This window comes from Onychostoma macrolepis, chromosome 09, assembly GCF_012432095.1.
Source record: "Onychostoma macrolepis isolate SWU-2019 chromosome 09, ASM1243209v1, whole genome shotgun sequence".
Classification (NCBI taxonomy): domain Eukaryota; kingdom Metazoa; phylum Chordata; class Actinopteri; order Cypriniformes; family Cyprinidae; genus Onychostoma; species Onychostoma macrolepis.
This window is the reverse complement of record NC_081163.1, coordinates 1,055,976-1,081,983: the sequence shown is the minus strand read 5'-3', so window position 1 is coordinate 1,081,983 and position 26,008 is coordinate 1,055,976. Positions and strand designations below refer to the sequence as shown.

The 26,008-nt window shown below is 35.2% G+C and overlaps 2 protein-coding genes across 3 annotated transcripts; one reads left to right on the top strand and one right to left on the bottom strand.

Annotated features, from left to right (window-relative positions):
• Positions 1-513: 513 nt before the first annotated feature.
• On the bottom strand, positions 514-5,684 carry sowahca (sosondowah ankyrin repeat domain family Ca). Its single transcript, XM_058787242.1, has 2 exons — positions 4,822-5,684; positions 514-3,333 (listed from the first exon to the last, which is right to left on the bottom strand). Exons 1-2 carry the CDS (start codon positions 5,575-5,577, stop codon positions 2,536-2,538), a joined length of 1,554 nt encoding a protein of 517 aa, XP_058643225.1. The 5' UTR covers positions 5,578-5,684; the 3' UTR covers positions 514-2,535.
• A 467-nt stretch (positions 5,685-6,151) lies between these two features.
• On the top strand, positions 6,152-18,476 carry septin10 (septin 10). 2 transcript variants are annotated; one of them, XM_058787244.1, is made up of 9 exons: positions 6,152-6,291; positions 7,843-7,957; positions 9,007-9,202; positions 9,524-9,710; positions 11,867-12,028; positions 13,280-13,376; positions 14,056-14,224; positions 15,644-17,338; positions 18,054-18,476. In XM_058787244.1, exons 1-8 carry the CDS (start codon positions 6,262-6,264, stop codon positions 15,810-15,812), a joined length of 1,125 nt encoding a protein of 374 aa, XP_058643227.1. In that variant the 5' UTR covers positions 6,152-6,261; the 3' UTR covers positions 15,813-17,338; positions 18,054-18,476. The 2 variants fall into 2 exon arrangements, with proteins under 2 accessions (XP_058643227.1, XP_058643226.1); XM_058787243.1 differs by having other exon boundaries at positions 18,033-18,476.
• The last annotated feature ends 7,532 nt before the right edge of the window (positions 18,477-26,008 follow it).

The following is a 26,008-nucleotide window of genomic DNA, read 5'->3' as shown; positions in this document are numbered from 1 at the left end:
GTAGCAGTTTCTGAGGTCCGATGTTGAATAAAGCTCAGACTGCACACATACTCTGGAAACAATGTTAATCTCAGTAAACCCTCGCACGTGCTGTCACGGAGAAACCTGCTCGTTTGAGCAAAGCATGGAAGCACTTACAAAAAGCATCACGCTCCAAAAAACATTATGAAGCAGCAGAACAGTTTCAACACTCATAAATCAGCATATTAGAATGATTTCTGAAGATCATGTGACGCTGAAGACTGCAGTAATGATGCTGAAAATACAGCTGCATCACAGAAATACATTACAGTTTAACACACATTCACATAGAAAACTGCTGTTTTAAATAATAATAATATTTCACATTTTGAAAGTATTTTTGATTGATTAAATTCAGCCTTGATGAGCAGAAAAGACTCATTAAAAACATTACAAATCTTACTGATCCCAAACGTTTGAGCAGCAGTGTGTATAACTATATAAATATCATTAGTAACACGACACAGACCCAATAACACGACGCTCTTTATTCCAAGTGCCCAATTTATTTTTGACAAAGCAAAGACAAATGCATGAAACAAGAAGTGTTTCTAACGGTGAGGAAGCGCTGGATGTGTCAGGACAAGCGTCAACATCACCGTGTTCATAGCTTCCAGCCAGAAAAAGCCGTCGTACCTGCTTTACATCAGATTACTGCTGTCAGTTCTCCAGCATTTCATGAGAACCAAAAGAAGTGAATCTGTGCGTGACACCAAACTGAGTTTCCCGGTTTCCACACGACTTCCTGAGCGTCGTCACGTCACATAAATAATGCACTGACAGCAGATGGTTAACGACTGTAATTTAAGAGCAGCAGTTAATTAGTGCTGATTGCCAAGTCAGGAATCATTACTCGTACGGTCCGGTCAAAACTTTAGTGCTTCTGCATGAATGAGCAAAGCATCACAGAGATGCTACGACATCACCTAGTAACCAGCTGGAACACCCTAGCAACGCCATAGCAACGGCAAACACCGCTCACATTGTCTTCAGGAAACGTAAACATGCCGCTGGTTTCAACAGTTTGTATGTAAGGAGCCTTATATATAAAACACTGAGCACATTTTCAGGGTGATTTCAAATATTATTAATCTACAAAAAGTGCCTAAAACAAGGTTCATTATCAATAAAGGCACTTTATTGGGAATTACTGAGAATGCACATTAGTGTTTTAGTATTTGGGATCGCTAGAAGCTTTAAAAACAAAAGCTATAATATAATAAAGCTTAGGAAATTTGATCAGCTAAAAGTGCATTATTATTAAAGGTTATTAAAGGAACAGTTCACCCCACAATCAAAGTTATTATAGACTCGTATTTGAGTTAAAACCGTCTTAATGCTGGATTTGTTTCAGGTTTTGTCTTCTCCAGATGTTAACCGATGGACTGCAGTGCTGTGGTTTATTGTGATGTTTTTATCAGCTCTCGTTCTGACGGCACCCATTCACTGCAGTGTTTCGGGTGAACTGTTCCTTTCTGGTCGTGGAATCAGACTTTGTCTTAAAGCATTCAAACAGCAGCTTTTTAAACTTCACCTTCAGCACATAAACACACTGAAATCACATTCACAGGATAACAGTCTCAACACATGTTCAGTCCTGCATCTGGAAGACGATCAGTAAAGGCACAGCAACTGAAACAGAGAGCAGGACGATCACATGCAACAGCAACACGACACGCAAAACACAAAGTGCATCCGTGGAAATACAGAATCAAGATAACCTGCGTTATGTTTTCAGAGCATCGTTGTAATAAAATAGTGGTGCATAAATTGGCTCCAGTTGCTCATCCTCGTCCAACCTAAAAATGTAAAAAGCAGCTACTGCATATAGACATACCGTATATTTCACGTATAAAGGTCCCATTTAAACTGCGAAAAATCAATATTATAAATATGTGTAAAACATTTCGCTTCTATTACATGATTGTGCTTCTTTTGTTTTAAAATGACCATTATTTAATGTTAACTAACAATGAGCAATATATACAGTGTGTCTATATATATATATATATATAAACACAACTGTATACAACTGTTTGTTCATGTTAGTTCAAAGTGCATTAATTAGTTAACAAATACAACTTTTAATTTGAAAATGTATTAGTAAATGATGGAATTAACATTAACTAAGACTAATAAATGCTGTAGAAGTATTGTTCATTGTTAGTTCATGTTCACAAATGAAATCTTATTGTAAAATGTACCTTTATTTCTACTCACTATAGTACTGTTAGATGTTAGATTTTAACCTGTTTTTTTATATATTTTTCATATTTTATTTATTTGAATATTTTGATCAAACATCATTTTGATAAATTTATTTAGATATTTTTTATTTTATTTTAAATAATTAATTGTTATATATATATATTTGGTTATTTATTTTTTCCCCCCCCAAGTTTTTCAATTAATTAATTTTTTTATTTTTCTAAGAAAATTAGTTTGAACCACGCAGTAAACAAGCAGCTCAGTTGATCTCAGAGTAATAAAGTCTCTATTATTCACATTTCTGTCTCAGCCGAAGAGATTGGATATGGGTCTGGATTTGACGGGGCTCTTGAGCGACTCCTCTCTTTCCTCGTTCTCTCTGAATGACGTGCTGTGGACGATCTGCGTCTTGAAGCGGTTCCTCTGCAGTCTGATGCGGCCGATGGAGGATTTGCGATACAGAGACCTGGGCCTGGGCTGACCGACGGCCGTCAGCTCCTCGGGGTGGTTTAGTAAGCGTAGAGGGTTGAGGTTGGACTGCAGGACTTTAGGAAGCTTCCATCGCCCGGCTCCAGATGCGTTCTCCGTGTCAGAGTTCACACAAGCTCCTATGATGTCCTTGATGTCGCATGTGACGCTGGATCGGAGATACTGCGCCGCTTTCTTCCCGCTGTAATCCCTCACATCCACATCGGCATCATACGCTCCCACCAGCAGCTTCATGACCTCTATGTGATTGTGCATGGCTGCCAGGTGCAGAGGTGTGTAGCCGGCGCTGGATCGGGTGTTTACGTTGATGCTGACGCCGTGCTGTTTGGCGAAATCCACCAGCATTGCGAAAAGCTCGTGTTTGCCTTGCTTGGCCGCCCAGTGCAGACACGTGAACCCGGTGACAAAGTCCTTCTTGGAGATGAGCGTGGGTTCACACTCGAGCAGCCGCTGCAGACTGTCCCACTCTCCATCTGCCGTGCACATCATCCACTCGTGCTCCAGCGGGTCTAAGGTTACCAAGGCACAATCCTCGTCCACAGACGACATTCTGAAGTCACTGCTTCTGGCTGACATGTGCCCTTGGGAGTTACGGTGCACCAGTGAGCGTCTCACCTGCATATGCATTACACATTATATGCATTATCTACGTTTGGATTATATATTATATGCATTATGTGATTTTGCAATATACATTATGCATAATGTGCATTTTGGATTATATATTATATGCATAATTTGCAGAATTATTATTACATGCATTATGTGCATATGCATTATATATCATATGTATTATGTGCATTTGGGTTATATATTATATGCATTATGTGATTTTGCATTATATTATGCATAACGTGCACTTGGATTGTATGCATTAAGCATAATCATTATTGCATGCATTATATGATTTTGCATGATTTATTGTATGCATTATGTATTATAATTGTACTATATATTATAAGCATTATGTGATTTTGCATTATATATTATATGCATTATGTGCACCTGGATTATATTATATGCATTATGAACATAATGTGCATTTGCACTATTATGTGCATTATGTGTATTTCCATTCTATATTATTTGCATAATGTGCATTACGTGTATTTCCATTATATATTATATGCATTATGTGCACTTGGATTATATGCATTATAAGCATAATCATGATTACGTGCATTATATGATTTTGCATTAATTATTATATGCATTATGTGCATTTGCATTATACATTATATGCTTTTGCATTATATATTATATGCATTATGAGCATAATGTGCATTTGCACTATTATGTGCATTATGTGTATTTCAATTATATATTATATGCATTATGTGATTTATATTATATGCATTATATACAGTATTATATGCATAACGTGCACTTGGATTATATGCATTATAATCGTAATCATTATTACCTGCTTTATATGATTTTGTATTATTTATTATATGCATTATATGATTTTGCATTATACATTACATGCATCATGTGCATTTGCATTATACATTATATGCTTTTGCATTATACATTACATGCATTATGTGCTTTTGCATTATATATTATATGCATTATGAGCATAATGTGCGTTTGCGCTATTATGTGCATTATGTGTATTTCCATTATATATTATATGCATTATGTGATTTATATTATATGCATTATATACAGTATTATATGCATTATGTGCACTTGGATTATATGCATTATAAGCATAATCATGATTACGTGCATTATATGATTTTGCATTAATTATTATATGCATTTGCATTATACATTATATGCTTTTGCATTATATATTATATGCATTATGAGCATAATGTGCGTTTGCGCTATTATGTGCATTATGTGTATTTCAATTATATATTATATAATATAAATCACATAATGCATATGCATTATATACAGTATTATATGCATAACGTGCACTTGGATTATATGCATTATAATCGTAATCATTATTACCTGCATTATATGATTTTGCATTATACATTACATGCATTACATGCTTTTGCATTATATATTATATGGATTATGTGTATTTCCATTATTATTATTGCATGCATTACATTTCTGTGTGTACATTTGCACCTGTCCCACCTGTGGAGAACTGCTCATCATGAGCTCAATGAAGTTCTTGCGGCTGCATTTAGGGGTGCTGCCATCCTCAGCCGGTGCATCGTGTGCTCCATCCTCAGAAGCAGCCAGCAGACTCCGCTGGGATCCCCTCGATGTTCTCCGTCTACTAATGATGACCTGTGGCGTGACAGCAGCTCTGCCAACTCCAGCCTCCAGCTCCGCTTCTCCTGCCCTAGATTCCGCTTCTCCTGTTGACTGAGCATTAGAGAGCTCGGGAGCATTTGCTTTTATTACATCATTTCCATGCACGGTTTCATTCTCCTGTGCATCTGAGAGCTCGCAGTGTTTCTCAATCAGTGCGATGTCCGACACACTCAGCTCCTCCTCAGCATCTCTCACAGTCTCCTCTGATTTAGGATTCAGATCACTGATTTCTTCACGCACGCTGACGCTCTCTTCAAAATGCAATGATTTAATTCCTCTGTTTATGTTTTCATCATCATCACCATCATCGGGCTTATCATCCTGCGCGCGCCCGCTGCGCATCTCTGGGTATCTGTACTTCTTCTTCAAACACACCACTTTCTCCCCGTTTTCTTGCTTCACGTAAGCGATATTGTCCACAAAACGCTTAAATCTCTCTTTTAGCACGGCTCGCTTCGCATTTTCGCTGCTCAGAAAGACTTTAAAATGCGCGACCAAGTCCTTGTTTTTCACACGCCCCCCATTTTCCAATAGAAAGTCCAGGACGGATTCTTGCGTGCACTCCGTCGCCATTATATCATGTTTTATGATGATAATAATAATAATAAATAAGCGAATGCACAAATCAGCGTCTAATGCGTCATTTCGACAGATCTATATATATCGTTAGTCTGCGCGCTGGTGAACACATCGCGTCTCGTCTTATTAAAGCCAGGCAGTAGATGAGATCGAGTACTGAATGTGTCAGATAGGGGTCGGTAGAGCTTATAAAGATGATGTTTGCATCCTAGCAACTCTTGTTGGTGAATAGAATCACTAATGCGAAACCGGAGCACGGCGGCGTTCATTTGGGCTCAAATGCGCCCGGCGTTAAGGCGGGAAGCGGCTCCGCGTTGAGCCAAAATGGATTCCAGTTACACCTGGTTGGAACGTACCACTTTGCTGGGACAAGGCGGGGGGTTGGAACTCCATTGAGCTTTAGAGGTTTTAATGAATGAAACCTAGCATGATTTATAGCGTTAATTCGGGCTAAATACACATGTAGTGTTACGAAAGTGCTCGCTAATGTATTTGACATTTGAAGTCGTTATACTTTATCGACTCAGATTGACAGAACCCCCTCTCAGAGACGCTGGAATGGTAAGGCAGCTGTTCCCAGTGGCGTGTCAGCTGGAAATTATTGGACGAGGCAACTTTTGACTTTCATCCGAAAGCGATCCGATTTTTCTTCAAATATTCGCTGTTTTCTGCGCGCAAATGGCTTCTTCTGATGTCGTTCGACAGATGGTACGTTTGCGATCGATATATTCCCTGTTCTGAGTCTTTTCTTGTTTCTGTGGCTCGTGAAGTTTGGGAGTGAGTTGGCGTGAGCGCGCTTGGGAGTGTCCCGACCTGACGAGCGCGCTCCCGCCTCATTTATTAATCTGTAAACAAACATCTGATTAATCAATTTGTAGAAATATATCTAATGTATCAATCTGAGTCAATTTAAATGATTTATGATGCATTTACCCGATTTCTATCCGTGTATGTGAATGAGCAATCGGAATACATTTCTCAATCTGAATTTTTAATCTGAATACTAACAACATACGATTTATTAATTTGAATAAGTTTATTTGTATTATGTGATTTTTTTTTTAAATTGAATGCACTTATCATACATTTATCTGATTTGTGAATCTGAATACGTGTAGCCTATTTGAATGAGCAATCTGAATGCATTTCTCAATCTTATAAATCTAAATACAATTTATTAATTTGAATAAATGTCTCTGCTTTATCAGTTTGAATTCATTGATTTGATTTGTGAATCTGAATATGTGTATTTGAGCATTCTGAATACATTTCAGAACACATTTATCTGATTTATAGATTTGAAAACAATTAATTGAATTATCAATTTGAATATATTTATCTAATTTATCAGTTATTTGAATAATCTCAATTATATTCTTATTTATAAATTGTAATTCATTAATCTAAATTATGTATCTGAATACAACAATCCGAATTATACATTTTTATACATATATGCTATTTTAATACATTTTACTATTAAAACATTTAATTGAAATAAAATAATATTAATATTAGGTTAAAAAAAATGATTTCAGTTAGTTGCCAAGGCAATATTTCTAATTTCCATAAAGTTTAAAATGAAGCACTAAAATTGCTAACTTGAAATCAAATAAAAAGAAATTAAACCTACATAGTAATATTTAAAAAAAGTAAAATCACAACAACAACAAAAAAACACACAACAAAATGCCAAAAATTGAACTTAAATTAAAATGAAAACTGAAAGTATAAAAATAAAAGCTAATTCAAAATATATAAATATATAAAACTAAATAATAATACTAAAATAATGCTGTTCTTAATGAGAATGCAAACATTGGATTTATAAATCAGAAATATTAATATGAAAACATTTCCCAGTTTAAATTAATAACTAATAGGCTAATATTTGTTTTAATCTTTTTTCCGATTTAGAAGTTTATTAGTCAGTTAAGTTGTCAAACCTGTTAGAAATATTTGACAATTTTTGTTGAAGCGTTTATTGCATATATATATCTACAGTCATATCAAATATACAGTGGATATAAAAGTCTGAAACCACATTTAATTTTTTTTTCTTTTTAATCTAAACTTGGAGAAAAAAAAAGACATTTGATAAAGTTTTAAAAGTTAAAATAATCAAAAAGTAAAAATGTTGAAATGGATGAATGTGAAGCTGTGTGAAGTGGATTAACTGGAGCTCAGTGTATTAGATGCATGTTTGAGAGGAAGATTTGAAAAGCAGTTTCCTGTTATTAGTCATGTTTTCTGGCTCAGGACAAGAACGCTCGTCCGCTGGCTCTATCAGGACACGTTGGGTTCGACAGTCTGCCAGATCAACTGGTCAACAAGTCCACCAGTCAGGGATTCTGCTTCAATATCCTGTGCATCGGTAAGTTACAGCAAACACAGGCTATAACCTGCTGCACATGCTCTCATTTACAGGCAAAAGTTTGTGAACCCCTTGCAGAATCTGTGAATAATTTTTACAAAATGCATGTTTTTGTTTATTTAGTACTGTCCTGCGTAATATATTTTACAGATATAGTCCACAAGACAAAAAATAGCTGAAATGATTAAAATAACCCCCTGTGTGGTTACCTGGATGATCCACGACTGTTTTTGTGTTTTGTGATGGTTGTTCATGAGTCCCTTGTTTGTTCTGAACAGTTAAACTGAGCACCGCTCTTCAGATAAATCCTCCAGGTCCTGCAGATCCTTCAGGGGACTCAAACACAACTATTACAAAAGGTTCAAACATTCACTGATGCTTCTGAAGGAAACACGATGCATTAAGAGCCGGGGCGTGAAGACTTTTGAACAGGATGATGTCGTCCAAATTTTTCTTATTTTGTTGAAATATCATTTTTTTCCATTTAGTACTGCTCTTCGGAAGCAGCAGGAGATACTTGCATGTTAATTAAGTACAATTTACCTTGATATTCAAATTTAAAAAGTTTTCACGCCCCGGCTCTCAATGCATCGTGTTTCCTTCAGAAGCATCAGTGAATGTTTGAACCTTTTGTAATAGTTGTGTTTGAGTCCCTCAGTTGTCCTCGGTGTGAAAACATGGATCTCAAAATCATACAGTCGCTGCTGGAAACATATAATGCAGTGCTGATGGAGAGATGAAGAAGTAAACGCTCCTCAGAAGATGTGAGATGAAGATCATTCCTCCGCTGAGGAACAGTGAAAGATCAGATTTGAGACGCACTGATTCTTCTAGAAAGTGATTGATGGAGAATCAAGTAAAGCTGAGCTGCTTCAGTCCAGTAAGAGTTCATCTGGAGACATGACTGCAGTTATTCTGACGCTTACTTGATCAAAATCAGACAAGATTTGACCAGAGAAGCGTTTCTACAATTACACTAAAGGAGCTTTGATTTACTGTCTTGAGTATGTGTTCATACAGTAAATACTCACATTATTTCTCATGTCCAGGTGAAACTGGGATCGGTAAATCCACGCTGATGGACACTCTCTTCAACACCAATTTTGAGAATTTCGAGTCGTCCCATTTTGAGCCGAAGGTGAAGTTGCGAGCGCAGACGTACGATCTTCAGGAGAGTAATGTTCGTCTGAAGCTCACCGTGGTTAATACTGTCGGCTTTGGCGATCAGATGAACAAGCAAGAGAGGTCAGTTCTGATCAGTTACTGATTCATCATCTAATGTTAAAGGTTTGGAGTAGCGTTGAGTGTGTCTCTGCATCAGTGTCTCAGCAGTGGATGCTCTGCAGTGAATGGGTGCCGTCAGAACGAGAGTCTGATAAAAACATCACAATAATCCAGTTTACTGATGGACTGGAGTGCTGTGGATTATTGTGATGTTTTTATCAGACTCTCGTTCTGACGGCACCCATTCACTGCAGAGCATCCATTGCTGAGACACATTTCTACAAACCTGATGAAGAAACACACTCATCCTGATCTTATATCGGCGTTCTGTCTCGGTTCCAGTTATCAGCACATAGTGGATTACATCGACACGCAGTTTGAGTCGTACTTACAGGAGGAGCTGAAGATCAAGCGCTCGCTTCATAACTATCACGACTCCAGGATCCACGCATGTCTGTACTTCATCGCTCCGTCCGGACACTCGCTCAAATCCTTAGACCTGGTCACCATGAAGAAGCTGGACAGCAAGGTCAGTCTGGTGTTTCCACAAACCTGAAGGCAGCAGGACATAAGATTATTCCTGATTGGTTTATTACATTTACATTATGTGTCCCTGCAGCACAGAAGCAGTCATAAGCAGCACAGCTATATTTGTAGCAATAGCCAACAATACATTGTATGGGTCACAATTATACATTTCTCTTTATGCCAAAAATCATTAGGATATTAAGTAAAGATCATGTTCCATGAAGATATTTTGTAAAGTTCCTACTGTAAATATATCAAAACTTCATGTTTGATTAGTAATATGCATTGCTAAGAACTTCATTTGGACAACTTTAAAGGTGAATTTTCTCAATATTTAGATTTTTTTGCACCCTCAGATTCCAGATTTTCCAGTTTTTAATAATAAAAAAGAAAACAAATAGATACAATAGAATTAGAATAGAGAGCGCTAGAGTTAGGGGTCAAATAAAGATGGAAGAGATGTGTTTTTAGCCGTTTATTAGCAGTTTATCTGCTCAGATTCAATATATTAATATTACAAAGGTTCTGAAAAGTCTTAATTAAGTCTTAGATCAGGTCAGAAATTTTTACATTTATAAAGTAGTGACATTAAATCTTGCATACAATGTAAAAAATGAATATATTCCTCGGTATTTTTGTTTTGTTTTCTAATGTAAATATCTAAACATCTTTCAATGAAGCAAATATGCATATGAATTCATATGGAGAAGGATATGAATTCTTGTTTTGTGGGGAATTGAACAAAAATAAGTGAGTTTATGATCAAAACGAGAACATATATCTGTCAATGGAGAATGAAAACTTGTTTCTCTTTGATTTAAGTTGATTTTTCTGAACCTATTAGCAGATATTTGTTCTTGTTTTAATCATAAACTCGCTTCATTTTATTCAATTTCTTATAAAATCGGACTTCATGTGTTCATTTTGCATCTCAAGAATCTCGATTGAAGAATCTTTAGACATTTGTGCTGGAAAACAAGACAGAAATACAGAGGAAGATCATTGTATTGCAGCGTGATCAGAAGATGCAATAAAAGTGATCTCCATATTCTAGTGTTTGTGGAGCAGAGACATTCAAACCGCAAGCTATTGTTTGGGAAAAATTAATTAAAAAGTAATAGAAGTTGTGTTTTTAATCTCTGAAGTGTTGATTATACACTAGCAGTCAAAAGTGCTTGAACAGTAACGATTTTTCATGTTTTTTAAAAGAATTCTCTTCTGCTCATCAAGCCTGCATTTATTTGATCTAAAATACATCAAAAACAGTAAAATTGTGAAATATTTTTACTATTTAAAATAACTGTTTTCTATGTGAATATCTGATAAACTGTAATTGATTTCTGTGATCAAAGCTGAATTTTCACAGATGTCACATGATCTTCAGAAATCATACTAATATGCTGATTTGCTACTCGGGAAATATTTATTATAATTATTATCAGATTAATTATTATCAAAAGATTCTTTAAAGAATAGAAAGATCTTAAAAAAGATAAACTTTTGTAACATTATACAATACACCATTCAAAAGCTTGGAGTCAGTATAATTAATATTTAATTTTGGGGGATTATAAAATTAATACTTTTATTTAGCAAGGATGCTTTAAATTGATCAAAAGTGATGATAAAGACATTAATGTTACAAAAGATTTCGGATAAATGCTGTTCTTCTGAACTTTCTATTCATCAAAGAAATCTGAAAAAATTCTACTCCGCTGTTTTCAACATAATAATAATAATAATAATAATCAGAAATGTTTGTTGAGCAGCAAATCAGCATATTAGAATGATTTCTGAAGATCATGTGACACTGAAGACTGCAGTAATGATGCTGAAAATACAGCTGCATCACAGAAATAAATTACAGTTTAACACATATTCACATAGAAAACTGCTATGAAATATTTCAAAATTGTACTGTTTTTGCTGTACTTTGGATCAAATAAATGCAGGCTTGGTGAGCAGAAGATACTACTTTAAAAAACACTCATTAAACCTGCAGAAAGCCAGTATTAATAACAGTAATCAGCGCTGGACAGACTGTGGTCTGGTCTCCGCAGCAGAGGGAGTGCTTCTGTATGTTGCAGACGTGGCCGGTGGCTAAAAACAAGCCTGTGGTGTCTCTATATTGGTCCGTGGCTCTGCTTTGCCCCGCAGGTCAACATCATTCCCGTCATCGCTAAAGCCGACACCATCTCCAAGAGCGAGCTGCACAAGTTCAAGATCAAGATCATGAGCGAGCTGGTCAGCAACGGCGTGCAGATCTACCAGTTTCCCATCGACGACGAGACCGTGGCCAAGATCAACACCGCCATGAACGTGAGAGCAGCCCACAAACAGCTGGAACATGGGGTTATTTCTGCAATATTCGCTTTTAACGACCCTGAATGAGCTATTACACGTCAAAATATCAGGAGTGTGTCATACTGCGGGGAAGAAAACAATACATTTGATTAAAGTCAGAGTTATTTTAGTATTATTTTATTAATGTGTATGTGTGTATATATATATATATCAAATTGTAAACATAACTAAAAAGTACATTTGCATATTTAAATGTTTTAAATATATAAATATATATATAATTTAATATAAAGTTATATATATAAAGTTTTAGTAATTTTGTTGCGTTTTGTCAACTTTAATGTTTTTTTATTTGTCTATATAATTTTTATTCATTTTTATTTCAGTTTTAGTTACTTTAGTACATAAAGTTAAACTACATTAAAGCAAGAAATGTTGCTTTGGCAACTAGCTAAAATAAAAAAAGCTCTTTATATCTTTATTTTATTTTAAATAACAAAAATGTTTTTTTTGTAATGTTTTCATTTTAGTTTATGTTTTACTTAAACTATTACATTTATTACATCAAGTGAAACTAAATGAAAATGAGAAAAATGCCTAAAACTAGCTGATTTTTTAAAATTCTATTTAAGTTGACATTTATCTTATTTCAGGTATCAAAAAAGTGTTTTTTAATGGGTTTAATTTTAGTTTCAGTTTTACTTTTAGTTATTTTAGTGCATCAAGTTGAATTAAATGAAAATGAGAAATGTTGACTTGGCAACTAGTTGAAATATATATATTTATTTATTTATTTTATTTAAGTTAATAATGATTTTTTTTAAATGATTTTAATTTTATTTTCAGTTTTATATAACTCTAATAACCCTGATTATGGTATTTAACTTCACAGAATATGGGTTTTATTTTAATGTGCAAAAAAATGCATAGAACAACAAAGCTCACCGGAAATACAGCAGACACTGACTACAAATATAATCAGTTATTAATGTTTCATTGATTCTCGGCATGTTTCATTGCATCACCTCAAATAAAACAATCGACAATTAGCTTTACAACATCATTAATGTGCTTTTAATAATAGTTTGAATCAAGGCTGAAGATTAATTTAGACTGTTATTATTATATTGCCTCGCCGAGGATAATGTCCGACTCAAAAGGAGTCATCCGTGTGTCGTTTGCACGTTCTGCAAGCAGTGTTGATCTAGAATAGCGTGCACGATCTCACCAGGAGCGCGTCTGAAGGTGTTGTGTGGGTTGTTCCAGGGTCATCTCCCGTTCGCTGTGGTGGGCAGCACGGAGGAGGTGAACATCGGGAACAAGATGGTGAAGGCGAGGCAGTATCCGTGGGGCGTCGTGCAGGGTGAGCCTTCATCTGACCTACTTTCACTGCTATCATGTGCTGTTATGAGAGCTATACACACAAGTGATCAACAAAACACACTTCCAGTATCTGAGACTGCTCCGAAAGCTTACAAACAAACAGTTTAATGGGTTGCATTCACAACGATGCAACGATTCATTTCAACACCCCTCATTTACGCAGAAATGTGAATATCAGCAGTTTTGTTTCTCTTTACAGAAGCTTTAGATATTTGCCACGACTGATAGTAATTTCTTAATATGCAAGTGAACCGCTCAAGTGAAACGTGATATCTGGCACCTGAGAGCTGTTAGTATAAAGTCCATTATTCTGGCCCAGAACTGCCCACTTATACAGGAAGTGACCCAGACAGGAAGTGACCCAGACAGGAAGTGACACACAGTGAACAACTGCAGTTCTTTTCAGATGCCGTTTAGATTAGATGGATTAATAGTTTACAATTTGATAACAATGCTAGAAAAATACTTTGAAAAATGTACAAATGATTTATCTATATTGTTAGTAAACTCCATTCATTCATTCTTAGAGAAAACTAAAGGAAAATTGGGACATTTACGTTTACAGACCATATTGACGTATTGTGTTCCATTGGATTGATTCCTTAAGTTTGCTTGACTTGGTCTTGAAGAGGTCTGGGATGTGTTTGTGTGTGTTTCAGTGGAGAACGAGAACCACTGCGACTTCGTGAAGCTGCGCGAGATGCTGATCTGCGTGAACATGGAGGATCTGCGCGAGCAGACGCACACGCGACACTACGAGCTTTACAGACGCTGCAAGCTGGAGGAGATGGGCTTCAGAGACACCGACCCCGAGTGCAAACCCGTCAGGTGTGTGTGTGTGTGTGTGTGTGTGTGTGTGCTTCCGTCCGGAGGCGGGAGCGTGGGAACTGTGTTTAACCTCTCACACTGAGACATTCCTCAGATTTCTGCTCCGCTTTTCAAAACAGACAACTCTGGAATCTCAGCTAATGACCGGCCTGCTGGCTTTCTTAACGAGACCCTTCAGATCATTCACACTGAAGGAGTGTTTTATCATTCTCAAGTGGCCTCAGAAAACAACAGGCTGTTTAAATGCAGTCTGACCACATTTAAAGCCATACAGTCTCATAGCACAGCTATGTTTGTAGCAACAGCCAACAATACATTGTATCGGTCAAAATGATCCAGTTCTCTTTTATGCCAAAAATCATTAGGATATTAAGATCATGTTCCATGAAGATATTTTGTAAATTTCCTACCGTGAATATATCAAAACTTCATTTTTGATTAGTAATATGCATTGCTAAGAACTTCATTTGAACAACTTTAAAGGTGATTTTCTCAATATTTCCAGATTTTCAATAATGTTGAAATATTGTCCTATCATAACAAACCATACATCAATGGAACGATTGTTTATGCAGATTTCACAAAATTGACCCTTATGACTGGTTTTGTGGTCCAGGGTCACATATTAAGACTTAAATCATTTTAAGAGACTAAATTTGGGGATGGAAAAAGAGGAATATGATTATTAAACTTCAAAATGCATTGATTGAATTAAATAAGTGTGAGCGCAGCACATTTAAAGTCAAAACACGGCGCTTTTGCACGATCTATGCAGGGTTATTATAGAAAACTAAAAAAAAAATACACACATTTTCATTACTTGGAAATAAAATGTTAATTGAAATAAAATGTAAAAATATATTTTATATTACATTTCTCATTTTCCATTTTCTTTCAGTTTAACTTGATGCACCAAAATAACTAAAACTGACAAAAAAATAAATAAACAACTAAAAAAGTGACAAAAACATAATAAAATGACAAAAAAAAAATTAACTAAAATAAAAACTGAAAATTAAAACTAATTCAAAATGTTAATAAAAACTATAATAGTAAATTAAACATGCTACAAATTAAGAGTGTATTTTGGGCTTGTTTATGATTAAAAGTCCTGCATTAAGTCTTTTTTCCTGGTTATTATTGGTATATTAGCTACATAATAAACTGTATTTGGCATTTAATGAAGTGTAAACTCTTACGTGGTGCCCATTGCAGAAAGGACCTTAAATTGAACACATTATTTAATGTTTCTCTGATGCAGCGTTTAATTAACAGGGTATTAGAGCTGCTGATTCTGTTTCTTTGATTTTACAGCCTTATCTGATTATTTTACCCCCCGAGATTAATAACCAAAACTTGAGATGTGTTTGAAATGGAATGAGGCGGCTGAAGATCTGATGTTTTGTTGTGCTGCGGCAGTCTTCAGCAGACGTACGAGGAGAAGCGGCAGGAGTTTGTGGGCGAGCTGCAGAGACGAGAGGAGGAGATGCGGCAGACGTTTGTCCAGAGAGTCAAAGAGAAAGAGGCCGAGCTGAAGGACGCGAGCGAGAGGTACCACACGTGCATGAAATTAGTTTCATTTATGTAGTTTTTTAATGTTTTCAGCTTTGCTGTTTAACCAATGGCCAGTATTGTCTTAACCCTTGTGCGACCATTTGCACATTTTTGTCCTTTTCAGTGTTTTTTTTAGTTTTTTTGATAATTTTGCCTGTGTTATTGCCAGCTGCAAAAATGTTGGCACAGGTGTGTATTTTTACTATTTCACCCCCATTTCCTTTAATAAATCTGTTTTACACTAGGTACACAAAATAGTTCCTCTCAGGACCTTAAGGACAAAAATGTCCCCATTGAAACTGCTATTTTTTAATCACAATGCCATTTAACTGTAAAATGATGCAATTTTTGTTAATTAGGCTTTACATTTAATAATAATAGGTTAACATTAGGTTGGCAAGGCTTCAAAATAATATTTTTAAATTTTTTTACCAGATGGTGCCATTTTTTTCGGGTTTGGCCTATAAAGCAAATACTCGCTGTATTCCTGTTTTCTGCTTCTGCATATTATGAAGCCAATTGGATGAATAATGCAGCTATAATTGTGTGGGTGTCAGAGTGTGGTTTCTATGTGTGTCATAAAAAAAATTGTGTGCGTGTGTGTTCTTGTAATATTTGAGAGAGAAACTCTACTGTAAATCACAAACCCAAGCACTGTGTGCACCAGCGGAGCTTTGCTGGCATCTAATGGGGAAAATGTGGTACTGCGCCCAAACAAACTCTTACTGAAAGCTCATTTTTTGAGATATCAACCTCAAATTTGGAACACAGCTTGTTTAGATTCATGCTTTGATTTTCTAGCAGGTTTAGAGGTTAACATGTTTCATAAAATATATATTTTATATAAAATATCGTTCATAAATCATTTTCATAAACTTAAACCTCTATAACTTTTTTTTTTTGGTTTCACTTTTTAAACTTTTTTTTACTTCAACAATAATCTGCCATGGGTCTTCTTTAAAATTAGACCAAACTTAACTCTGTGCTCCCAAGCTTCAAATTTTGATGTCAGTTTTTTGACACGGACATTTTTGTCCACTATGAACCTGTGTAACACACAAGGGTTAAATAGCCTGCACAGCACTTCATCTTTTATAACATGGGATTCTGCAAAAATGTTGCAACAAGATGTTCATTTTTTTATTTATTTTTTTTGGTGAAAAATCAGTTTTGGACATATACGGTAATAAAAAATATTTTAAAAAAATACCTTAAAGTAACTACAAATGAGCATGTAGAACAAATATCTTTAAAAGAAACTCCGTGTGGAGCATGCCCCCGATCTGCGCAATGTTCTCACCTTTTCCCCCCTTACCTGTTTGCATCTCTAATTCTACTAACCAGCCGTGTGTGTGTGTGTGTGTGTGTGGTTTAGCTGCAGGGGAAGTTCGAGCAGCTGAAGCGACTGCATGCGGATGAGAAGAGCAAGCTGGAGGAGAAGCGCAGGAGTCTGGAGGAGGAGATGAGCATCTTCAGCAAACGCAAAGCTGCCACCGAGCTCCTGCAGGCGCAGTCCTTCAACGCCAGCACCAACAACAAGAAGGACAAAGACCGCAAGAAGTGAGTTCTTCCCAAACTCAGCATCACAGGAACCTATATTGCGAGAGTATGATTTATTATAAATAAAAAATAAATATTATAATATTTATTATAAATAAAAATGCAATATTTAATAAATAAAATGTAATAAAATATTAAATGTAATTTATTATAAATGAAAATTAAAAATATGACAAACTGGTAAAATATAAACAAAATTATAAATAATAACTATAATAATGAATAAACTTAAATAATAATAATAATTATTGTTAATTTCCTCAGTTGTGATTAACATCAGTCTGGCATGAAGCTTTATCCTCATAAGCCTCATAATCTTAAAATGCATAATTTTTGTGTAAGACTGCCTTTTTAAAATATAGTTCAACTTTTGTCAAGTTTATTGGAGCTCTTGATAATTATAATTTTTTTTAATTAGGATGAACAAATTGAAGAAGCTGACAAGAAATTGCTAATCGTACATCTGTAAAAACTCCTGATCAGATTTAGTTGAATCCTACTTGAAATGGACATTCATTATAGAAAACTGACAAAACACACAGTATTTGTAAATGCATGAATATGACATATTTAGACGTGATAATAAACTGCTGAATAGAATATAAACAATAAAATGCACTAAATAAAGTATTGTGGGAATTGTTCGTGATTGTGTCTCTGGAATCTCTGTCATGTGTGTTTGTGTTTCTCACAGCTGATGTTTGTCGTTCTTCAGCTCTGGATTCATGTGAAGGCGAGGCAGAAACACATCTACACGGAGTTACTGACGCACCAGCATTACGGTACTGTATCACGGACAGCTTTGAAGAACAGCACATGACTTCACTTCAACTTCACTTTGGTGCCTAAAAACAAATAATTTCTTATGAGCACAATGCAGATGTTTATCACAGAATATGCTCTTTTGAGAACATGTTAATCTACTATTTTTACTGGTAAGCGTTGATTATTCTGCTGGAGACTTGTGTTTTTATGGTTGTGGAGGGCTAAAAACATTAATCGGAAATATACTATATTAGTTTACCACAAATGTTTACCTTATTGCATTTATTTTCCACATTTTATACTCATGTTACATGTATTTAAACAGTGTTATTTTGGGTGATGTTTTAACCAAATAAACTTGTATTTTTCTGCAAATTGTATTTCTTGCATTCTCTGTGACTAACAAATGTTCCGGCTTCAGTAATATTATGATACATAATATGATGTAAAATATTAAAAGGACATATTTTATAAATATAAGAAGAATGATTAGAATTAATTGAATTGTATTACAAATTAATCACATTTTTTATATAAATATGAAGTATTTTAATTATTCAGATATTAAATATTATAATAATATTTTAAACGCTAAATTGCAATGCTAAAAAAATTTAAAATGTAGACTCGAATCATAATTAGTTCACCCCTTAATAGCTATTGTTTTTATTGAAGAACATACAGTAGAATTCCTCAAGCTTTTAGAATCACAAAATGAATCATGGTTTAATATATAATTTAAAACATGTTGAAAACATACTTTTTCATGATAACAGCAGAAATGCCAAACATGTCTTGCTAAGAATAGAGAAAAATATATATATTTTCAAACTTATTTTCTGATAACTGACAGCCTGACAGATGTATTTGAAACTAGGTTATTTCCGTAAAAAATCAGTTCGTGAGTTTATGAAAACAGAATAAATTAAATTGTACAAATGTTCGAAATCATTTTAAAATATCTTGCATGGCAATTATCCGTCATCAACATGCAAATGTGTTGTTAAATTGTTGAAATGTTAACTTAAAAGTACATATTTAACCCACATGAAAAAATACTATAGTAATTTATAGTAAATACTGTAGTGTTTTTGAACCATATTATAGTGAAGTGTATTATACTGTATATATTATAGTATTTACAACACTTGGTTAATGAATGCTACAGCACACTGTAGTATTAACTATAGTGAACTGATAAACTGTAATAAATATAATAGTATACTTTAGTTTTTACTACAGTAATCTGTAATTTATTATAGTATAACATACTCTATAGTTGATGAAAACTTAGTACAGTATTGGGTAAAGTTATTTGTTTATATTACTAGAGTTGTTATTACCACAGCAACTATAGAATTACCTCAACATTAATTCAAGTATTTTACTATAGTATGGTTCAAAAACACTATAGTATTTTTTCATGTAGGGTATATTTTAAATGATTGAAATATTAACTATGATTGGAATATTTTGGGGTTTCATCTGACAAAATAATGTTTGTGAATATCTCCCGTATGACTAGCGTTCAATCGCTAGATGGCGTCATGTGACCGTTATGGCCCTGAAAAGAGCGCGAATTCTGACTGGACAGATTTGAGGTAAAGTTATTATCGCTAATACTGTACTTCAAGAAGTCTGCAAGAAGCGGTCGAGTTTACCATCGAGAAGAGTAAGTTATGAAAATGTTGTCTTAATTAACTCAGCTGTTTATAAGTTTGTGTTTGGAGTTGTTATATCTCTTACACGCGACGTGTTTTGACGTCGTTCACTGTTGAATTTAATTCAGTGAAACTACGAAACCTATATAAATCATCTCAGTCTGCTCGATTAACGCACAAACTGGTCAAAATAACCCAAACCAGCAGCTCTCTACTAGTCTCTTCTAATGGGTCTCAGACAGCAGCGAAAAATAACGTTAATTCAGTTCAATTCATTTCACGTTTATTTGTATAGCGCTTTTCGAGATACAAATCATAGCATCTTCACAGATAATTAAAGTTTCTACTTTACATTTAGGAGTAGTTTATCAGTGGTGAATTGCTAAAAGCAAATAATAAAATACAACTAACTAACTAGAAATCATTTATAGTTAGAATTATGAGCTCTTAAAATGGACAAAACAGTTCCCAAATCGTGTTGTTGATGTCAAAAGTTGTAAAACCGAATAATAAAATCATACAGATTTTCAAAATAATTTAAAAATAAATCATTTTAAGTCACATTTAAACACATTTTGCATTAAGACAGGCAAAATTAATGAATGAGACAAAACTTTCACTAATAACAAGGGGCGTGTTTTTATTTTAAAATAAAATTTTACATTTTTTAATTGATTAATTAATTTTTTTTAATAAGCGCCATCTGTTGAACAGGAATAGGCCTATATTTAGTTTCAGGCTTGGTGTGGATGAACCATAGGTCTCCAATTTATTTCAATAAGTCTGAATAGTTCTTAAAACTAAAAACACATACCTTGTATTTTCCTGAGATGTTTCTCCAGGCGGCATCATTGTGATGAGAAACTTTATCAAAATCTGGCATTTCTCAACTCGCATGATCAATCTCTCCTCGTCCGTATTTGATGACGAATGTACTTATATGAATTATTCAGTGTGGATGGATCAACCCTCTGAAATACAAACCAGTGACCAACAAAATGTGATTTCACTCATTGCTTGTCGCAGCTGGTTAGGACATAAACTCAGATTGATGTGGATGAGATACCTTCCATCGCTGCTGGACTATCATTGAATTATTTCCCAGGATTGTGGTCACTTCCCATGTCCTGAGGGGAATTTCAAACAAGCCAATTTCCAGTGTGACGCGGCTTGTAGTGAACGGAATAACCTCATTTGGTGTCGGGGCTCTTGGAATAATCGTCTGCATTTGCATTTAGATAGTCAGTCGTTGACGGCCGTCTTGAGCGACTCTTCTCTCGGAAATTGGTTTGTTACTTCAGTCTGCTGCGGAAGATTTGAAATTTCCAATTACAAGACCTCACTCCATTTGGACACGAGATGGGACACTTCCAGGACTGTGCATGTGGAGGACATGGAGAACAGGAAAAGAGAGATATAGCCAAGGATGAAGGAAGCGGAGAAAGAAACAGACAGGTCACGATTTGATTAGAGCAAAAGTCTTGTACTGGACATGTTCATGTCTTCATACGGTACTAGAGCAAAGAACAGAGCTGAAATCACCAAGAGATGAGCAGAACCACTTCATTAAGCAGATGCTTTCTAATGACTCTAGTATGTATCGACTTTAGAGAAGTTCACTCAGAAATGTGCTCGCCCGCAGGCCAAAGCCAAGGAAATTTGGACATCTGAAGCTTTTGTCTTCTCCAGATGTTAACTGATGGACTGGAGTGGTGTGTATTATTGTGATGTTTTTATCAGACTCTCATTCTGACGGCACCCATTCACTGCAGAGCATCCATTGCTGAGACACTGATGCAGAGACACATTTCTACAAACCTGATGAAGAAACAAACTCATCCTGATCTCAGATGAACTGAGGGTGAACACTTTTTCAGCAACTTTTCATTTCGGGTGAACTATTTCTTTAAATTGAATGGTTTAAATGAAAGTGTTGACTCACTTAGGGAGGGGAATCAGAATGATTCTGGTTCTGAATCCCAGTCTCACTACAATAAACAGTTCAGTTCATCATTCTTTGAGTCATTAAAATGACTCATGAGAGTCAATTGTTTGTGAATCAGACTGTTAAATCTTTACTTTGAAAAAAAATCATTTAGAAATAAGTATATTTCTCAAATAATTGCAAAGAAATGGCACATGAAACATTAAATATGACATTTTTTGAAGCAGATAGACTGAAATAGTTTTTTCTTGTGAAACAAACTCCAATTATTTTTATTTACTACTTTGAAAAATCCTTTTATACAGTGCGTTGTGTGTTTGTTGTTGCGTGCGGCAAGAGAAGATGACAATATAAATCTGTGTTGTCTGTTTATCATTTTTTCATTATTTTGCGTCGCAGTCTTTCATCACATACAGTTCCGGGCCACACGCACGACACCGATAACACATCATTCCTGTAGCTCAAACAAAGTCAAGAGCATGGGATTGATTCCCAGGCAATGCATAAAACTGATAAAACGTGCATCTTGAATACAATGCAAGTCGCAAAATGTAGATTCAGTAGCGCTGCTGTATTTTACTACACATCACCGGATGAATGCAGACACTCGAGAACCTTTAAATGGAACCAAACGTCATGATAATTATTCATTGTTTTCAATGAAACACAGCTGCTTCTTTGCAGACTGACCTCTGTGTTAAACAGCACTAGTCCAATTAGTAATCAGTCCAACAGTAATGAATCCAATTAGTGGTTACAATGAGTGGAATTGAATCTTATTACGCTGTGGCTGGATAAATAATTGTTCTGCGAGAGTCATTTAATGTGGATGAGACAAACAGCAGATTGCCAGAATCACTTGATATCATGTATGTGTTTAGTGTACATCTGTGTGAACAGTGCTGGGGAAAGTTACTTTTTAGTTAGTAACGCAAAATTGTAATGCATTACTTTTAAAAGTAACGAATTACGTTACTTTTTATGGAAAGTAATGCATTACGTTACTTTTGCATTACATTGTAAATCTGCGGAGAGCTTGCTTGTTTGTTTTTAATATAAAAAAGTTATATTTTTGGCATCTGTGAGAGGCCTTTTACAACAAAGGTGAAATGAATAAGCATCAGGCTGAAGAAAATATAAATTCAAATCTGTACTGTACTTTACTAGTTCATTGGAAAAATAATCTGATTGCGTAACTTGTAATGCGTTACCCCCAACACTGTATCTGAATAACTCTACGAATCGTGGTTTTGAATCAAAGGCATTTATTGCTAAAATGAACAAACAAACAAAACAAACCACATTATCATCATATTCAATATAAGACAATGTGTAAATGAAAACAATGTCAAATACCAGAGAACAAGTGTTTGAGGAAATATTCCCCAACATCTCCACTCTAGCACCAATAGCATATAAATATGTCATCATATAGAGCTTCTTCGTTCAATGCAGTTGTGTGAAAGTCCACCGTACGATCAGTTCATTCTGAAACACGCTCTAAAGGAAACATTCCCGTCAATCATTCTGCCATTATTTATGATGGTATTTTTAGCACAAAAACAAGATTTGCACTTCAGGAATTCTCCTTTTTGTGTTCGCCTGTAAAAATAACATCATGACGAGAGTAAACAATGACAGAATGATCATCTGAAGGTGAATTATTCCTCTATTCAGAAGCAGGACCTCGTGACCGTCCATCATCTCATCTCCAACATGGAGACCAACGTGTGCTTGTCTTTTGGCGAGCAAAATGGCACTTGTGCCGAAACTCCAAGTGAGAAAAAACGGCACCATGATCAAATCCATAATGATTTGATAAAAGAGCACGACATACAGACCATGAGATTAAAAACACTGTAGGAATCCATCCAAAGAAATAGAAACGATGCCAGGAGTCACTGGTGGGAACGTTTGGATGAATCATCTTGTGCTTATGAAGAACCAGCGTCCAAAAACATTGACTTCAACGCTGAATAATGTGGAAACAATCCATGTGCTCTTGACTCAATCCATGTGATGCTTTTCATCATCTGTAACTTCCACGGATCCAGAAATGTGTCTCTCTGACCTTCATACGCTTCTTTTGTGCTTCAGTCTGCGTTCAAGCCTGCAGTGGAATGGGCCGTTTACTGTGGAAGCCCGTTTCCGCCACTGAATAAAAAATAAAAAAGGTAATTGCGACTTTTTATTTCACAATTCTGACTTTTTTCTCACAGTTGCAAGATGTGAACTCCCAATTGTGAGTTATAAAGTCAGAATTGCAAGAAAATAAGCCAGAATTACAAGATGTAAACTTGCAATTGCGAGAAAAATGTCCGAATTGCGAGAAAAAATGACGAATTTCAGGGGAGGAAAAGAATTCAGGATAGCGAGATATGAACTCACAACTGTGAGAAAAAAGTCAGAATTGTAACAAACTGGCAATTGCGAGAAAAAACAGAATTGCGAAAAATAAAGTCAGAATTCTGAGAAAAAAATCTGAATTGTGAGGGAAAAAAAGCCAGAAATGTGAGATGTAAACTTGCAATTGCGAAAAAAAATGTCAGAATTGCAGGGGGTAAAAAAATCATAATTGTGAGATATAAACTTGCAATTGCGAGAAAAATGTCAGAATTGCAATATGTCAACTCAGAATTGCGAGATGGAAATTCATAACTGCGAGTTATAAAGTCAGAATTGCAAGGGAAAAAAAGTCAGAATTTCAGAATAGCGAGATATGAACTGATATTTGTGAGAAAAAAGTCAGAATTGCGAGATGTATATTCGCAATTACGAGAAAAAAGTCACAATTACCTTTTTATTTTTTATTCAGTGGCGGAAGCAGGCTTTCGTAGTTTTACACAAGACGCATCTGTGTTAAAAACAGCTGCACGTTTGAACATGTGTCTTACGGCAAATTGCAATGCAACAGCATCAATCTGGAGCATTTGCACATAAACTAACAATTAAAAACAGTGCAACCAGAACCAGAACACGTCCTGTGTGAGTCCTGACTGATTTTACACGCCAGCGGACCTGCGTCAGGAGAGACGGCACATTTAATTTGACTCCATTTTCACTTAAAACTTGATTTATTAAAAAAAATAATTAAACATTAACCAAGACAAATTTTGATGTTGCAGAGAAAACTTCTGAAAATTTGAAGTAGTTGTAAAAGATGCCTTCTTAACATCTGGACCCGTATTCACAAAACACTTTCTCTCACCACTAAGAGTTCTCCTAAATAGCAGTAAAAGAGTTTTCTCTTGAATCCTATTCACAAAGCTGCTGAGACACACCTGTGCTGAGGAACAGAGAGAAGTCTTTACCTCAGAGTAAGGGGGCGGGGTTTACCTCGTTGCTATGGGCGACGTCAGCATGCTTATTAACTATGCACACAGTGATTGGCTGGTAGTCTCTGTCACAGATTTATGTGTACTCCTAAATCTGCGAGTTATGCGCTACTTTTAGCCCCAAGATGTTTTGTGAATACGAGCCCAGGTGTTTACATCTTCATCACTTCCTGTTTTAGAATTTCTTTCAAAATGGCATTTTAATGTTTTGTTGAACAACAGCCACACAAAGAGCAGCTTCATAACTGATGGAGTTAAACGTGGTCTGCTCTGACTGAAGTGCACTGTGTGTAAACGTGAGTTTGTGCTTCAGACGCCGCTGTGATGCTGGTTGGTTTCTGAATCTGTCCTGAGCGTCACGTGCCGTTCATTCGTTCGTCTATAGACATCATCTGAAGTCCTCTAATGCAGAGCAGCGGCTGACGGACATTCAGACACGCTTCTAACACACGATGCTCAAACTCTCTTAAAGCCTGAAACAAACTCTACACAAGTACAGAAACAAATGCTCGTATTCACTTCGAACAGTTTTAGAATGCATTTCAGTTACACCAGGGATATCATTTTTTTACTATTATTTATGTTTTGAATGAGCTTTTATTTTTTATATTTCAGTTTTCATTTTAATTAAAAAATTTTAATTATTTGCATTTGTTATTTTTATAATTTTTATTTTTTTATTTTTTAAATAGTACTATTTAGGTTTAATTATTATTATTATTTTTTTCAGTTTTAGTTTTTATTTTCAGTTAGTAATTCAACTTTTGTATTTCAGTTAACTGCCAATGCAACATTTCTAACATTTATATTTTACTTTATTTTAGCTTTATTTCAATTAAAGTCACCATGAAATCAAAATCGATAATTCTTTTTTTTCTTTGGAGATAATTCTTTGGAGTATCGCAGTGTTTATTACAAATTATTTATCTGTGCACATCATTCATTTATTTTTTTTAAATTCGAC